General features: G+C 49.1%; 1 protein-coding gene across 6 annotated transcripts in view; it reads right to left on the minus strand.

Annotated features, from left to right (window-relative positions):
• Positions 1-297: 297 nt before the first annotated feature.
• Positions 298-18,588, minus strand: part of EPS15L1 (epidermal growth factor receptor pathway substrate 15 like 1) — a 116,306-nt gene continuing 98,015 nt past the window's right edge. For 2 of the 6 annotated variants that reach the window (XM_053583791.1, XM_053583789.1), the window contains one exon: positions 816-956. In XM_053583791.1, the coding sequence (XP_053439766.1) occupies positions 946-956 (11 nt within the window). In that variant the 3' untranslated portion in view covers positions 816-945. Of the gene's footprint in view, positions 957-6,803; positions 7,010-18,588 lie in introns of those variants that run through there. The other 4 variants (XM_053583787.1, XM_053583788.1, XM_053583790.1 and 1 more) reach the window with 4 other exon arrangements.

The following is an 18,588-nucleotide window of genomic DNA, read 5'->3' on the forward strand; positions in this document are numbered from 1 at the left end:
CACACTTGAACCTATAGTTAAACTTCCACGGCACATTTAAATTATGTTGATCAAAAAAAAAGAGTAAAATAAAGAGAATATACTTACTGTGCTCTGAACTTCTTTCAAAAATAATTTAGTTAATGATCTTTAAAAATTTTCACCACACCCCTAAGATCCTCTCACAGCACACCAGTTGAAAATCGCTGCCCTAGAGTAGCCTCAAAAACTTAGGATTTAAACAGGAATATGCGACCATTTCCAAAGTTGATCTGCTCCTATGCTACCAGTGCAATGAAAACCATGTATAAATAGATTAAATAAGATTCTTGTGCTTTGTATTAAAATATTTTATATTAATCATTCAAACTTCATTTTTATACAATGAATGCATACATCACTGGGGGGAGTGTGTCTCACTGGATGCAGGGGCAGGGCTGATGGGCAAGGGTGAGGGGGGATGGGACAGGGAGGCCTTTGGCACCTCCCTTTGCTCGGCCAGCCGCCCTGTGCATGTTCTTAGAGGAAGAGCTGGGTTCAATTAGCCCACAGTGGGTGGCATACTGGAGAGATGGGCCCAAGGTGGCCTATGCAAGACACTTCCCTAGGAGATGTGACCTTTCCAGGCCTTTCTGTCTGCAGCTGCATTTGCGTGACCTGAATGAGCCCTCCAGAATGCCTAGTTCTTGACATATGGTGGCTGTGGCATGTCACAACATGAAATGGGGACTGCTCTGAGTGTGTATGTGTGTGTGTACATATAGACGACTGCGTCATCTCCACTCTTACACCGCCTGTGCCCCGTCGTGCCCTCGCTCACAGCCCCGCGCCTAGGCAGCAGGCATGTCAGCCTTGCTGAGCGCGATGGCCAGCTCCAGGTCCTCCTGCTCCTGTCGCCGCAGCCTCGCCAGCCTCTCCTGCTCTGCCTTCTCGCTCTCCCGCTTGGCCCACGCCAGCTGCTGCTCCTCATTGCCAAACTGCAAAGGAAAAAGGGAGGGTGGGTTATATGGCTCTGGGGCTGACACCTGTCAGCTGTCAGGGATTTGCAAGGCTAGAAGGTAGCATGGAAGGGGGGACACGTGGCTGAGTATGACCTTAACTACGACCTCTGGGCCTCAGAGAAACTAGCTGCCCCGCCCCTTAGGGAGAACCTGGGACAGACATCACCAGGATGCTGGGTGGCCAAGAGGTGCTGATACGGGAGGTTCAGGTGCACATACATCTGAGCTGCAGGTGCGCCAAGGGGCTCTGAAGCCCCAGGATGCAGGGACAACTCTGCCCCCTGCAAGTGCAGCATCTCTGTCCCCAGCCATGCTGGGGAGCTCTCATCCACACATTCACCACAGCCCTGGTATTTACTTGCCATAAGGAGTTTTTATAGAGATATTTTTCTGAAATGTTCAATTTTTAAAAATCACTTTTTAAAATAAAATGGGAGAAAACCATCTTGATCCAGACATAGGTGATCTCAAACCATTCAATATATCTTAGCCGAAAAGAAAAGCCGGGGCAGTGAGCGCCTGTAGCTCAGTGGGTAGGGCGCTGGCCACATACACCGAGGCTGGTGGGTTCGAACCTGGCCTGGGCCTGCTAAAAAACAATGACAACTGCAACAGAAAAAAAAAAAAAAATAGCTGGGCATTGTGGCGGGCACCTGTAGTCCCAGCTACTTGGGAGGCTGAAGCAAGAGAATCGCTTAAACCCAGGAGTTTGAGGTTGCTGTGATCTGTGACGTCATAGCACTCTACCGAGGGCAACAGCTTAAAACTCTGTCTCAAAAATAAAAAGAAAAGAAAAGCCGCATTGGAAAGCGCCTCCCCGGCATGGGCTCTCATTTCCCTGACATCCCCATAACTCTGTGCTCTGTCCCCACATGAGACACCTCCAGCACTGTTGGCCCCGAGGAAAGCTGCTGCTTGTTTGGTCTTAAAGGTTTCCCTTAATCAACGTCTCTCTCCGTCCAATGCTCTGCTAAACTTTACTGGGGCAACACTGAAGATAAGACACAAGTATAGGGCGGCGCCTGTGGCTCCAGGAGTAGGGCGCCGGTCCCATATGCCGGAGGTGGCGGGTTCATACCTAGCCCCGGCCAAAAAACAAAAAAAATGACATGATTCACTAAAAAAAAAAAAAAAAAAAAAGACACAAGTATAGATATGACACGTGCAGGGGTGTGGCTCTTCCCAAAGTCCCCTCAGGAGCAGAGTGAAGCTCACTATGGTCTAGGGCAACAGTTCTCCACCTGTGGGTCACGACCCACAAGAACTGTATTAAAGGGTTGTAGCATTAGGAAGGTTGAGAACCACCAATCTAGGCCCTCATGGGGGCCCCTATTGACTCCCCCAGGGGCACTGAGGAAGGATACACATGGGAACACTCATGGCCACTTCTCCACACAGCATAGCATAGCATGTGTGACAACCCAGGGTGTGGGCCTGCTGTCACAGCACCCCTCTGACCAGAGCGGGACACTCTAGACCCCCTTCCTGGGCCCAAGGAAGGGGCATGAGGCTATCAGCTATGACCGAGGGGGAGGCTGGGTGAGCACTAGCCTGCGTGCCATCTTGGGTTCGAGGCTCAGTGCCCCACCTGAGGTCAATAGGACGCAGCATGGGCTGGAAGCAGGGGCTTGTGGGCCCTAGAAGGGAGTAGAGATGGCCCCAGGGAAGCTCTACAGGTGAGTGAGTGGGGTGACTTCAGATGGGCGGTTTCTGAAGGCTTCACAGCCTGATGGCTAGTATGGGGGAGGGATGAGTGGAAGGAGCCAGATGTGGGGCAACCAGGATAGTGCAGAGCCCAGGAGGCTTTCCTCCAGCTGGCCCTGGGACTCAGGGGACAGGTGTATGGCAGTTCAGTATGAAGGGAAAATGTCCCCTGGGAGGAAAGGCCAAGGCTTGATTACTTAGGGGCACTGCCCAAATGAGCACTTGGGGATGTAATGGATCTCTGGGTTGGAATCTCTGAAACCTGGTCCTTCCTCCTGGCCTTTGTGTTCCCATCACAGGCCACAGATAAGTGCTTCCCCTCCATACACATGCTTTGGGGAATTTCCGACACCTCATCAGGAGAAAAACAAGGAAAAAACAACAAATGCTGGTGGAAACTGTTCCATAGTGCCACTGACAGGGACCTCACCCTCCGCCAGCCCTGCAGATGGCAGTGGGGGGAGCTCACAGGAGTGACTGCCATGATTTTTTTTTTTTTTTTGTAGAGACAGAGTCTCACTGTACGGCCCTCGGGTAGAGTGCCGTGGTGTCACACGGCTCACAGCAACCTCTAACTCTTGGGCTTACGCGATTCTCTTGCCTCAGCCTCCCGAGCAGCTGGGACTACAGGCGCCCGCCACAATGCCCAGCTATTTTTTTTTGTTGTTGCAGTTTGGCCAGGGCTGGATTTGAACCCGCCACCCTCGGCATATGGGGCCGGCGCCCTACTCACTGAGCCACAGGCACCGCCCATCCATGATTCTAATCAAAGCCTAGAACCAGCTCTGAGGAGCCAAGTAACAGACCTGCTGCGTCCAAACCACACCTCTTGGCCTTTTCTTCTTAGATCAAGGGTCCCAAAAATGTCACAGAAGAGCCTCCCGCTTGAGGGGTCTGCATTCCCAAATTAAACATGCAACAGGAAAGTTCTGGGTGGCTTCAGAGTCCACTGGTTCAAGGCTGGCTCGTGAATCAGACACTGAGACGTGTGTTATGAGGTTATGAGATTTGCACACATTTGCTGTGATGTCTGGGCAAGGTGTCCAAAAAGAAGAGTCTCTGCAGCTCCCTCTATGTCTTGAACAAGAAAGACAGGGCCACTTTCTAGTTCTCTGATTTAGGTGGATCACAAGATGGACCAGGATGTGGAAGGCCCATGTGTGCTGAGGTTGCGTGAATGGCAGCTGGGATGCACACCAGCTCTGATTCCTGCTTCCCTCTGGTACAGCACGGAACAGAGACGCAGCAGGTACAAGAACACTGCCTTTCCAAGACACCCTTGCTGAGGCCTGCCCACTCAGGATGCAAGTTAAGCAGTTTGATTTCTGCAGTCTCTTGGAAATTCCTAGTACAGATGCCTTGGCACATGGGGGTTGGGGGCATCATAGACAGCCCCCAGAAGTACCCAGCACCTCTCCTCACTAGGAACAGACACACCCGTGCTCTGAGGCATCTGAGCACACCCTACGGCAGGAGTCCTCAAACTGCAACCCACGGGCCACATGAGGCAGTATGATTGTGTTTGTTCCCATTTTGTTTTTTTACTTCAAAATAAGATATGTGCAGTGTGCATGGGAATTTGTTCATAGTTTTTTCTTTTAAACTATAGTCCGGCCCTCCAACGGTCTGAGGGACAGTGAATTGGCCCCCTGTTTAAAAAGTTTGAGGACGTCTGCCCTACAGCATGCAGGGACAGTCCTAGCTCTGTCCTGTTCCTTTACTTATGCTGATGTGGAAATTGCATCCAACTTGTTAGACAACACAGAGCACAGCTTAGCTTATCTGAGATCTGTGTGCTACTCTTAATGCAGACTTACAAGAAAAAGAAGAACCATTCTGCTAACCTATAAATGCTACTTCCTAATAAACACACTCGCTTGAGGCAGAAAGGTTTCTTTTAAAAGAAATGCCAGAGAAGGAAGAGGTTTCCTTGAACAGCTACAAGCACAAATAACCCATTGATGGAAGTTCAGGGCTTGTAAATTAGAGAGTTCCAGAGTGGCACAGACGGGGCTCCAAGGCTCCAAAGGGATAATCAAAAGCAGTGTGTGAGTGACGTAAGTTTCCCCGATAGTCAACACGGACTGAATTGCTTTTGCTTGGGTAACAACACATCCTGAACAGCACTCTTAGAACACCTGATCTGCAAGATTCCTGCTGCCAGTCTGCTGGGCAGCTGGAGACCAATTAGCACTGACTCAGGGAGGTGGAAATACTCAAACTGGAGGAACCTCAGCTTTGGCCTCTTCTAAGTGAGCACAAATATTCAAGGTCTGGTGACCCTAGATACCACTGGCCCATCAGGTGAACCCCCAAATGCCATAAACCTGGAAAGATGTCCTGAGTCCCCAGAGAAAGGATGGGTAAGACTATGGTATGATCAAGGAAACAAAAACAATGAAGTGTCCTGTCTTTGCTCAACCCATCCCATCAGAGTAAGCCAAACTGCACTACCTGATAACTTCCTCTGGAAAAACCGGGGCATTTACAGTAGAAAAGGTGGTTTTAAACAGAAGACCAGCAGAGATGTACACTAGCCTGGGCACAAGTTGATTCCCTACCTGAAGATGAGGGTGATGAATGACGGGGTGGGGGGTTGGGGTGGGGTGTGTGTTTTAAAATCAAAGTTAACAACTGTTTTAGAGCAACCAAAAACGTGAAGCTAAACAACAGCTTAAGGCCTTGGGTATTTAAAAAAAAAAAAAGAGCCTTTTGGGGGTGGGGGTTAGGGTCACAGGAAATATAACTGTTCATTTCAGAAAGAGAACAGTCATTTCTTCAAGCAAACATCACTCACCTAACTTTTCCCTACCCAAGACAGAGTACCTGAGTCATGTGTGAATAGCTCTTTTTTTTCAACAGCATTTAATATTTTTCCACCAGAAAATAAACGGTATGCTATTCAAGAAACTCTAAATAAAGTGGGTTTTGTTTCTTGTTTTTATTAACAATGTCACCATTTTGTACCCATCCATAGTGTGCACAAACTGTCAACAAAACTGAACTAACTGCCATTATAAAATATTTACAGGTCAACAAGAGCCAGCAACGTGGTAGGGTCTTGGGCAATTTTAAATAAGCCGCAGGATAGCTGTGCACAATGGATGTCACCAAGATGGATCGGAAACAAATCAGATGGTTTTTGTTCATTGATATGGCAGGGCTTATTTTAAAATGGATAGCCAACTACAAATAATACATCTTACATTTAATGAGGAAACTAGATATTTAACACATTTGAGGGAGGAAAACCTTATTTTGTGAAACTGATTTCTGAGAAGACAACACGTGCAGTTCTTAGAGAATAAGAGTTTTGTGTACCAAGGAGGGTGCTGAAGGTCTCCCTCAAGGGACAGCATTTGACAATCAGGAATATTTTTCTCACAGAGGAAACAAAGCCAGATTTTCAGAATCCCAGGACCAGCTTCTGAAAAGGCACTTAACTTTGCTAACTGTCTTTTTTGAATCCTTTTGTTTTGTTTCATGTTGGCAAAAGGGTAGGGTTCAGAGTGGATATTCTAGATTGGATTTATTTTTTCCTTGCAGCTGGTAATTGAAAGAAAAGTAAAAAAAAAAAAAACCAAAATCAAATTGTTTTCCTTTGTGTTCCATGCAAGGCCTTCAATTTGTACTTGCTGCACAAAACACATCTGGCCAGAACCACCAGGACTTTGTGCATGAAGACCTTTCTGGGGACAACAGAATCGTAACCTAACTTTTGCAATATTGTTTTCATACTTCGGAAGTGTGTGACATTTTGGCTTCAAAAAAATCACTAAAGGCAACAGCTTCATGCGACAGAAATAATAAAAAGAGTCTACCATGAAGGACAGAAATGGGCACATTCTACCACCCTGCTGGAAGAAAACCATATGCCCTTACCATACATAGAATATACAAACCATAGCTCTTTTTTTTATTGAGAAACTTTTTCTGACAGAAGCAGCAGTACCAAATAAATAACACAAATGACAGACAACATGAGGTGCTTATTTGGACGAATAAGCTGGGAGGTTTGTCAAGTGAAGGAGACAAAAAATAAAATAAAATAAATAACCCCAGAGGAGCTACAAGTGGAGGGTGGGAGGGGGTGCCGCGGGCGCGGAGGACTCAACTTACAGAAGTGAAGTCTGCAAAGCCCGAGGAAGAGACCTTAGAAGGCTTAGCTGAAGAGAAGGGGACAAATGGATCTTTTCCACTAAATGGGTCCCCAAACCCCTTTTTATTTTGGAACGGGTCGCCGCTGTCAGCCCCGAGTGGCTGGAATGGATCAGGGGGTTCGGGAAAGTCTGCAGAACCAAGCTGGCTTACAGGTGTACTTTTACCTGGAAAGTTTAGGAGAAAAACAAAAGGAGAAAGAAAGAAATATAAGTGACTCATCACTGAATACAGCAGGGTAAATGAGTGGGGCAAGCCCAGCTGACTTCTCTGGAAACCTTTTTGCCTTTCTGGGAAGAGCTAGGAATTCAGCTAATGGGATGGACCCTGGAAAATGCCAGTTTTATTCAGCTTTATCCCAGGGACCTAACAGGTTGTGAATGACAAAATAAACACTTTGGATGACATAGACACACAAACCCACACACACATACCAGCCAAAACATGAGAGTTGTCCTTAAAGAGTTTAGAGGCAGGCGCATTTCAAAGTGAGTGCGGCAAGGTATTTACTACCACACTGTGTTAAAATCACAGCTGAGCAGAAAAATACACTGCAAGCTTCTAACAGTTAAGAAAGGGGGGGGGGGATTAGTTTCACAATATGGTAGAGTTATTAGGCATGTTAGTTAGGAGGGTCTGTAGGCGGTTCACCAGGCAAGTGCATTCTGCTGCCCCGTTTAAATTCTTTTCAGCTCCCGCCGCTGTCCCTTTGGTGTAGGTGGCTCCGTGGAGCTGGGTTTGTTTGGGCCCTTCTGGATTTTTGCAGAGCAGGTGACTCCAGGATGTCTGGGTCCTAGCAAGGCACATCTCAATTTAGAACTGGAGGGAAATAAGGCTGTGAGACCATTGTGGGGGGAGGTGGGGAGGTGTGTGTGGCCTGGGAGTAGGTGGCTTCTCCCAGTGTGACCTGCCAATGTGCGTGTTCACGGGGCCTCTCAAGACCTGCTTAGTGAAGGGAGGCCCCCTGCTAGAAGAGCCTCTTGGAATCTGCCATTTTGCAGCCCAGCGCAGCTGACCTGATGTTCCTGCCTGACACCATTCTGTCCACCCAACGGGTACCCAGGGTGGTCAGAGCACCTGCAGGCCATTCATTCAATCTGCTCTGAGCAACACCCCAGGCTGGAGGCTTGACAACTCTTGATATGATTCCAATTTGCTTACTGAGCTGCCTATGTTGACTCTTTAAGTTCCAAAGCTAATGTTCAGAAAGAAAGTAAAAACTCCATGGTTGATCCTGATACCCAGCTGCATGGTATCCCGATTCCTGGCAGCACCCAGCCCTGGAATGCCCACCTTCCTCACTGGCCTCAGTCCCCTCCACGCCCAAATCTAAAGCCATTCTCTTCACTTCCCCAGCAAATCAACCAGCCCAGGCCACAATTCTGAGGGCCCAAAGGGCTACAGGGCCATAGCTTGCATCTGCCACCTGTAGCTCTGGGGCTTTGGCAAAGGCAAGCGCCTTCCCCCCACTTTGTTTTCCTTATCCGCAAAGTGGAAATGAAGAGCAGGGGCTCACATGAGGTGACCAGCACCAGCATGCACAGCAGGCACTTGGCACGTGTGTGGTGGGGGGCCATCAGGCCTGCAGCCCCCTTTCTGGAAACTGAACTTTACTTGTCTCTCAATTGGGGCTAACTGGAACTGGGTGGCGTAACGTACAGCTGCTGGACCCCAGTCTGCTCTAAGCCTTAGGGACAGAGCCATGAGCATCGAGGGCACAGGTGATCAAGGAAGCAACAGGAATGAGTTCAGGCAGGATCACCCACTCCTGTAAGAGTCTCGAGTCTCGCCCGGATAGTGTTGGGACATTTGCAGTGGTGCCAGGGGTATGGCCACATGTGGGTGCCTTAGTCACTGGAACTAGAGAACCTGGCCTGCTCAATGCCCAGCACAGCCACTGCCCCTTTCTTTTTGTGCATTCAAGGAAACGTGAACAGTCTTCCTTTTCGTGGTGTGCGCAGAAGGACATAGAGCCACAAGCGTGGGCAGCCTACTCCCGTAGCCAGCACTTGGCTGTCAGAACAGAGTAGCCCAAAGGGGGTCTGCCTGGGTTGCTGCAGAGTTCCTGGCCAATCTCTAGCCACCAACGGTGGGAAACCTTTCCAAATTTTCATTGCCACAAGCAACACCCTGCTGCGGGTCCATCTATGCCGATTTTCTTTCTTCTTTTTTTTTTGTAGAGACAGAGTCTCACTTTATCACCCTCCGTAGAGTGCCGTGGCATCACACAGCTCACAGAAACCTCCAACTCCTGGGCTTAGGAGATTCTCTTGCCTCAGCCTCCCGAATAGAGGTGCCCGCCACAACAACACCCAGCTATTTTTTTGTTGCAGTTTGGCTGGGCCCGGGTTTGAACCCACCACCCTCAGTATATGGGGCCGGTGCCCTACCCACTGAGCCATAGGCGCTGCCCCATCTATGCAGATTTTCTAGAAGTGACACTGCAGGGTTAGAGGGCATGCCCACTATGACCTTCCATCTCAGTTATACTGCCCTGTGGCTTCAAATCAACTCAGTCGGCCAGCAGCCCAGCTAGCAAAGCAGCCCTGGAAGCAGAAGGGGCCCGCACAGACAGCTCTGCCCAAACTCCAGGGTGAGCCACACTGGAGACCCTTCTCCACAAAGACGGTGCCCAGCCCACCTTGGGGCAAGAATGTGGGCCTTGTTCTCCCTCTGACAACACCTGACTTCTCAGGGAGGTCCCATAGCCTGCTGTGTCTTGTCCCTTCTTATTCCCAAATGTCCCTCCTGCCTGCTGCTCTGTGCCATCTGCCCTACCCCTTCTTCCTCCCTTGACCTTCCTGGGCCTCCTGGCCACAGCCCCCCTAGTCTATCCTGCTGGTCTTTAAGAACTGTCTCCCCCAACTCTCCACCCCTATTAGCTGGCACACCCTTGCTCCATGGGATGAGCCCTGGGCAAGTCACTCCTCCCTTCGGAGCTCTGTGGGAGGGACCTGCAGACCCCATGCTCTCCCTGAGAGCAAAGGGGCTCCACCACCCCCAGCCGGAGGGGGCCAGGTGCACTACCTCCAGCTCTCCCATCCCTAGAAACCATCTCCCCCCACCTTAAGTGCCTCCCCTCAGCCAAACCCACCAGCACAGTGACTTTTTCCTTACGCTGCTCAGCCCTGCCCAGGCCTCTCCACACAGGTACCTTTCTGCCCTGCCTGGCTCTGGTCCTTCCTTCCAGCGTCACCTGGAAGCAGCCTTAAGGCTGGCTAGTCTGGCTAAGATAACACTCTCAAGTCTACAGTCTCCGCAGCCCTTGTCACACAGCCTTGTCGTCACATCACTTAATTGTGTAGTTTTTCTCTCTCTTGGACAGCTCCATGTGGCTGGGGACCCTGCCGTCAACCCCGTGTCTCCCCTGCCCTCTGATGAATGAAGCCTTCCCCGCCCCACCAAAAAAAAAAAAAAAACCACTCACTTCCACTCCAGTCCCACCTTAGGCCGACAAGTCCCTGTGAATTGGAAAAGCCCTCATAAACGGCAGTACCAAGCTCATCTCCTGACAGCCCTCCCCAAGGTCTGGGCACACATCTCTCCCCCAGTAGCCCCAGAACTTCTCTGCTGGCTCTGCCCAGAAGGTACTCCCAACTCAAACCACTACAGGCTGGCACCTTCTTGAGGAACCCCTCCTCCTCACACCTGTGCTCAGCTCTGCAGGCCCACCGTGGGGTATGGCGGATGTGGCCCTGGAAGATGGTGAGAGGCATAGCAGCCACCTCCTTGGCCCTGCAAGGCCCCTCTGTCTCAATATCCTAATCCAAGAAAAGGGTTGAACTATTCCACTACCTTCCCCAAATTCATATGTTGATGTCCTAACACCCACTAACTCAGGACATGACTATATTTGGAGATAGGCTCTTTAAAGGAGCAACTATACGAAAACAGGTGATTGGGGTGGGCCTTGACCCAACGACTGATGTCCTCAAAGGAGGGGAGCTCAGAATGCAGACATACACAGAGATGACCACAGGAAGCCCGAGCAAGCCAGGGGAAGAGGCCTCAGGAGAACCCATCTGTGAACACTGACATTTGTTGTTTAAGCTGAGCAGCTGCTGCAGCAGAATCATGCCGGACTGAGGAGGGGGCATGCCTGACTGGGAGCAGGTATATGTGAGGAGACACCAAGGCCACCGGCAGTGGTGCCCTGGCAGATGATGTCTTGCTCATGGGTCTTCATGCGGAAGAGATGTTGGCCTCAGCCAGTCTCTTGCACCCCTCTCTGCCTCTGCATAGCCTCTCCCTTCACCTAGAAGCCCCCCTGTCTCAGGAGCTGACACAGCTCTGTCCCAAGTCCCCTGGCACTGGCCTCTAGCATGCCCAAGGGTCCGCTCTATGAGACCTGGGCCCAGCACACTGCAGGTGTCAGCCATTAGTGCCCTGTGTCCTTGGTGCTGGCCAGCCCAGGGCTTGGCAAACAATGGGCTTTGGCAGGTCCTCAAGAGCCAGGTGCTGCCCATACAGATTCCACAGGTCCTAAAGGACCCAGGGCCCTCTGGGGAAGCACCTCTGGGAAACCAGAGGGAATAAAGGCAACAGACCTTCCTGGATTGTAGAAAAGAGCTAAATTAACCCAGGTGGCAAATTCTAGCAAAGGAAACAGTATGCATTTGCAAGGGGCAGGCTGACCTGGGGTGGACCAGTGACTGGGCAGTGGGGTAAGAGGAGGCTGACCCCAGCTAGGCCCCCAAGAGCAACCACCACCGTGCTGAAGGTTCAAATAAATTCATCATTTCTGAATTGTTTTTCTTCTTTTCAGAGATCTTTTCCCCTTGGTTTGGGGGATTAAAAAGAAAAAACAACAACAATTAAGAGGGGTGGTTTAAGAATCCAGCCTGCTACAATTTTGAGCTGAGGTTTCTGACGAGCAAAGAGATTACTGAAGAGATGAAAAGCTTTGTTCACACCAAGAATTGCCTCCGCCTGGTTTTGCTCCGTTGCCCGAAACCATTGTTATTTAGAAATCATGACTATGTTAATATGAAACCAAGGCACATCAACTGCTTGCCTCTTGTTTTCAGAGGGGAAAAAACGGTTTTTTCTCAGGCGCCTGTATTTGCGCTTTGGCACAGAGCCGATATTGCACCTGACGCGGCCAAGATTGGCCGAGTTCCCTGTCCACCTTACTAGTGATCAGGGACTTTGTGCAAAGAAACCCGTGCCATCCCTGCAGGGGTAATGCCCTTCAGCCAAACTTCCCACTTTTGCACATTGATTTATTTTTAGCAGCTGTATTTTAAAACATTCTGGGTCTAGTTCCTGCTTTTATGTAACCACTTCTGTTAACTCCTTAATCGTTTTTCCGATTTTCTGAGGTGCAGCTTATCTCGAATGTGACAAAGTGACTTTAATTTGCCTCCAGGCTCTGAAACCATCTCATGATAATGTGACGAAAGCCAGGGTCTCATGCTTTTTTTCATGGCTCCAGGAAACATGAGTAAGGAGAGATCTTTACTGAGGAATGTTTCAGAGAAGGGGTCAGAAATCATTAAAAAAAAAAAAAATCAGTATAAAAACTAACTTGGGAAAGGGGAAAGGGAGGGGAGGGAGGGGGAAGGAGGGGGATTAATGGGATTACACCTGAGGTGCATCTTACAAGGGTATATGTGAATCCTAGTAAATGTGGAATGTAAAGGTCTTAGCAAAATAACTAAGAAAATGCTATAAAAGCTATGTTAACTAATGTGATGAAAATGTGTCAAACGATCTATGAACCAAGTGTATGGTGCCCCACGATCATACTAATGTACACAGCTATGGTTTAATAAAAATAAATAAAATAAATAAATAAATAAATAAAAACTAACTTGGATGATGCTGGCCCACGGTTTGGTACCATCGCTCTTAGACATCTGTGCCAAGACCCCCATAATATAGAAGGCAAATAAAGACAAATGAAGTTCTAGACCCCTGAGGGTGCTCATTCAACACTCAAGGTGAGTCTCCACTAACAGGGGGCGCGAGGAATATAAGATTGAAGAAAAAGCAAAATAGAACTTATTTTCAAACCACAGCAGTTTCAACAGTTACCCAAGCGGTGTACCGAAACCACACACAGGACTGTCTTTAGCAAAAACAATAAGAACAGAATGGTTTACCACAGTGTGTGCTGTTAAAAAAAAAAAAAAACTCAGTGGCCGGCTCCACCCTAGTAGAAATTTCTTTAATTCTTCCATTTTTCAAGCTTTTCAGGGCTGTGAGTGCCCCTGGCACCCAGGCTTTGCATCGGGCAAGGAAGCTCTCGGTTCTGCCTTTTTTATATGTTGCAGGAAAACCTTTGCCTGAAGGGTCCCGCAGAGCCAGAGTGGGAAGAAAGGATAGAATACAAATACACCCCCCAGCACTAAAAATGGTGAACACCTTGGAAAACCTGGAAGAAGGGAAACTCTCTTGGTTTAAGTTCTTAGTACTTAGGAAAAAAGAGGTTTTAGGTAATGTACAGTCTTAATAAATCTGATTAATAAGAATATTAAAAACACACAAGAATGTGTATGTGTGCGCGTGCACCGGATCCAACCAGACACTTGCTGAGTTCTGTATATACAGTTCAGTGCTGTAGTTGGAAAATGCACCTCTGTAGATGAGAGAAAAACAAAGAAAATAAAACAAAACAAAAAAAACCCAAAAGGTTTGTGGTCGGGGCAGCTGCTCACCTCAGCTATTGTCCTGTGCAACACAGAATGTTCACACAATTGCCATTCATCCCACACAACACAGAATGATCACACAACTGCCATTCATCCCGCACAACACAGAACGACCACACAACCGCCATTCATCCCGCACAACACAGAACGACCACACAACCGCCATTCATCCCGCACAACACAGAACGACCACACAACCGCCATTCATCCCGCACAACACAGAACGACCACACAACCGCCATTCATCCCGCACAACACAGAACGACCACACAACCGCCATTCATCCCGCACAACACAGAACGACCACAGAAGGACCACACAACTGCCATTCATCCCACACAACACAGAACGACCACACAACTGCCATTCATCCCACACAACACAGAATGACCACACAACCACACAACTGCCATTCATCCCGCACAACACAGAATGACCACACAACTGTCATTCATCCCGCACAACACAGAAGGACCACACAACTGCCATTCATCCCACACAACACAGAACGACCACACAACTGCCATTCATCCCACACAACACAGAATGACCACACAACCACACAACTGCCATTCATCCTGCACAACACAGAACGACCACACAACTGCCATTCATCCCGCACAACACAGAACGACCACACAACTGCCATTCATCCCGCACAACACAGAATGACCACACAACTACACAACTATCATTCATTCCGCACAACACAGAACGACCACACAACTGTCATTCATCCCGCACAACACAGAAGGACCACACAACTGCCATTCATCCCACACAACACAGAATGACCACACAACTGTCATTCATCCCACACAACACAGAACCACACAACTGCCATTCATCCCGCACAACACAGAATGACCACACAACTGTCATTCATCCCGCACAACACAGAACGACCACACAAATGTCATTAACCCTGCACAACACAGATGCTCACACAACTGTCATTTATCCTGTACAACATGGAACAACCACACAACTGCCAGACTTCTGCAAGTCACATCACACAGGAGGGCTGATGCCGGGAGGGGGCACCACTTGGGCAAAGCTCATCCAAGGTCACTGACATCTGCCCTTGCTCCTCCTTCCCCACACAGCCAGCAAAAAAAAACACTTAGCTGGGAAGAGAGGGGAGAAAAAGAGAAACCAGGTTGTCTGGAGCATAATTTTTAAAATTCATAATCACTTGAGGTTTTATATTAGAAAAGACTGCTTCTCCCCAACTAATTTCAACGTCTTCCTCTGGTTCCCATCTGAGGGGGCTGAGAGGAGTTGAATTTTTAAAAAACTGTGGCGCAAACGACCATGTCAAGCACTTGCAAGCCGGGAGTCCTGCAGATACCAGCCCCGCGCTCACTGCAGCAGATCAAAGCCATGCCAAGTAGCACAGCGCGGGAGATAAAAATCTGAGGTCCCCGCAATCGCAGCGTTGAGATTTTCCACTAAAAATATTTACCAAATTTTAAGAAAATCTGCTTAATGCATTGAAGGGAACAGGATGAGGTTTGGTTCTGAATTGTTGAGAAAAGCTGAACAAATATTTACTATGATCCACCTACAACTGATGTGTTTTCATCCCCTGGGAGGCATTTGAGGGGGTCGGGGATTGGGGACATTTCACTGAGCTGACCAGCCTGGGAGCCATGGTATCAATCCACTGTTATAAAAAAAAGGAGAAAAGGGGGGTAAAGGAGGCACACTTTTGGGGTCCTCAGAAGGCAGATATCATGTGAAGTGAGAATATTGTAGAGGTTACCACAAAAGGCTCCTTTATGACATTTACATGAAACCTGCCTGACTGGGGTTACTTTAGCTCTGTAGCAAAAAAGAGGTGTGAGCATGAGTGCGTAGAGGGTGGGGTCCATGATTTGGAAATGAATCTACAAATCACAACAAAAATAATACAGACTACCAGGTGCCCTAGTTCTGCTTTCCTGGAAAAGACTACATTTGTTCTTTGACAGGCACCTTTGATGAGATCTGTTTGAGCACCCCGGTTGCTGGCCCTGTCCCCTCTGTTGGCGGGGGAGCCCAGCTTTTTTGATCCTCCCTGTAGAGAGCACCAACATTGCCAGCATGCCACCTCTGCAACGTTTAAGGAGGTGGTGCCATGCCCACATTTAACAAAATCTCCAAAGAACACTGGGTCTGGCGGCTGGTTAGGGGGTCGTGCACACCTGCACCAGAGTGGAAGGGTTTCAAAGAGCCCCTGCAAAGGGGAAGAAGCAAAGGGCGAGGGAGCTCCCATGGTTGGGAGGGGCCGCAGGAAGAGTCAAGCCTGGGTGGGCGGCTCCCATTCTTGCTCTGTTTAGGGTCAGGTCCCACATCACCCACGTGCATGGGCCGTTCTGCAGATAGCAATGTCAGGGTGAGGGGCGCTGACTCAGTGCATTGAGCGAGAGATGAAAGATGAGGGGCCGTATTCATCCTGTCAGAAAAACTGTTAGCCGGGAGGCTGTGCCTGGGGCTGCAGCCTCGGTCCCCTCACAGGTGGAGCCTTTACCCAGTGAGGGGCTGGGGAGTCTTGGAGGTAGGTACACTTGGGCTGCCTATCCCTCCACGCCAACACTCAGATGTAGATGACTGGTGGCCTCTCTGGGCCAGCACCTCACCCCACGGCCCGCCAGAGCCCTGGCTAGGTGAGCCCTAGTTCCTCTGCTCTGGGACCCCAGGCCTGGGCAAGTGTACCCACTGAACATCAGATGTCAACCAAATCACACAACACCCACTCAATCCACCCTTTTGGGTGCAGAGGGTGAGTGTATGCTGAGGTAGGCAAATGTTTCTATTTTTAAACTCTGGATTATGTAGAACAGAAATCGCCCTAAACAACAATCTGCCGCAAGAGGCTGACACCACTCGCTCTCCCCAGAACAGAACCCTTTCTGGGCTGGGAACCCTTGGTGCTGTCAGGGAGTCACACCCAGCCCTGGGAGAGAGGAAGCACCAAAGTTCCCCCGACCATAGCAGTGCTGGGGGCACAGGGTGAGAGAACAAAAAAGGGGGACTCCACCAGGTGGGAAGCTTTAGGCTCCTCTGGAGCCCCCCCACCCCCAAATCCTGGCTGGCAGGCAAGTGCCGGAATTTTCCATGTCCCTTGAGATGGTGGAACCATTGTCCCGTTCTAAAACTTCGAATGTACCCACTATATTATCTCTTTGAGATCATCGTGGGAACGGAATTAAAGTAGTTAAGTTCAAGGCTGAGGTGCTAACCGCACGGTTCAAATGGAGATGCCATTTTAAAATTGGATCTTGTGCAATAAACAAGGGGTTTCAGGACCAAAACTGGCAAATGATGGGAGAGATCACTGACCACCTTGGTTTCGACCTTAACGTGGCATTTCAGAGGAGCTGGTGTCATTTAGGAACTCAGTTTCCTCTGCCAAACTGTGTCCTGTGTGTCGGCCCACTGGGATGATCAAAATAACAGTTATAGCAAGAACCCACTGTCACCCAGTGTGAACTCCCCACACAGGTATAGGAGGGGGCTCGTTTGCTGGAGAGAAAGGATTTTTGCCTTCTTTTTTGGAGAGAGCCATGTGAATCAAACAGGATGCTCATTAAATTGCATTTCACACAATTTAAGTAAAAGTTGCTCACCAGGAGAATTGTGGGGAGGGGGCAAAAAGGCACGGTGATCATCATCATCACATGCACGACACTATTTAGGAGGTGAAAAGGTCGTGAACAGTAATAAAGTGATCATTAAATTGGAGACAGGTTAAAGGTGACTGGCTGGTTAGCGGTAGAGGCTCACAGGCTGGTGTCACCCAGGCGCTGCAGGAACCGCAATACAGGGCTGCGCTGGCAGGAAGTGGCAAGGGTGGGGCTGGTCGCAGGATCCCACTATTGCAGCCAGGCCTGAGGCCCAATCACTGACACCCACACAGCCGTTTCCTGCACTTAAAAAAAAAAAAATCTGTTTCTCTCTTTGCAAATCAACAACTTTTACCTAGAAACTCTTTAGCGGTGAGTTCTGACTGATCTCAATCTCCAGTCCGTTGCAGAAAATACACCATTGTTTACCTGAGGGAGGTGTGCACCAGGGCTAACTTTAACTGACAGGTTTCGGCTGCCTGCAGGGTCTGTTTTGCATCTGCCTGGAAGAACCTGGCTTCTTCTGTCCCAAACACACACCTGCTGGTTATTTAATACCTTGATAGACCTTTCTAGAAAAGACTTGCGGGCACAGAGAACTTAGCGCGAACACTAAACCTCCGTGCATCCCCAGCATGTGACCCTCAATGTCCACAAGCGTATAGTTCCTGGCTCAGATCAAGAATAACTGAGTAGGGCGGCGCCTGTGGCTCAGTGAGTAGGGCGCTGGCCCCATATACCGAGGGTGGCAGGTTCAAACCCGGCCCCGGCTGAACTGCAACCAAAAAATAGCTGGGCGTTGTGGCGGGCGCCTGTAGTCCCAGCTACTCGGGAGGCTGAGGCAAGAGAATCACTTAAGCCCAGGAGTTGGAGGTTGCTGTGAGCTGTGTGATGCCATGGCACTCTACCGAGGGCCATAAAGTGAGACTCTGTCTCTACAAAAAAAAAAAAAAAAGAATAACTGAGTATCTGGTGTGCAGGACTGTGGGCTTCCCAGGTGTAAGACGTGACCACAAATGTCCCTCAAGGACCTCTATGAGGCTCCCAGTTTGAGGAGTCTACCTTGACTGCCAGGTTGATACTTGTCCAAATATAAATATGTGCTGCACACATCAAAAGTCAACCTCAATTGAGCTTTAAACAATTAAAAAAAAATAAAACAAGCAGCTCCCTTAGAGTTTGAAAACTTCACCTTGTGGAAGAGATTTTGTGCCAAAAATCCACATGTGACTCAGACCCAAACTTGCACTTGGTCCTATACCAGTGACAACCCAGAAGGGATCTTCGAGCCATCTGTGAAATTCAACTCACTGCGTGCTGACATTTTTTAACATTAGAGATTTTTGCTAAATTGCAATCTTGGTAATTCCCTGCAGGTATGCTTATGACCCACAGCAGCAGGAGCCTGCATCCTGGTCCACTCCCTGGGGTGGGGAAGAAGACGCAGGTCACACGCAGCACGTCACTGTAAGGCTTTACCCACAC

Source organism: Nycticebus coucang, chromosome 3 (assembly GCF_027406575.1).
Source record: "Nycticebus coucang isolate mNycCou1 chromosome 3, mNycCou1.pri, whole genome shotgun sequence".
Classification (NCBI taxonomy): Eukaryota; Metazoa; Chordata; class Mammalia; order Primates; family Lorisidae; genus Nycticebus; species Nycticebus coucang.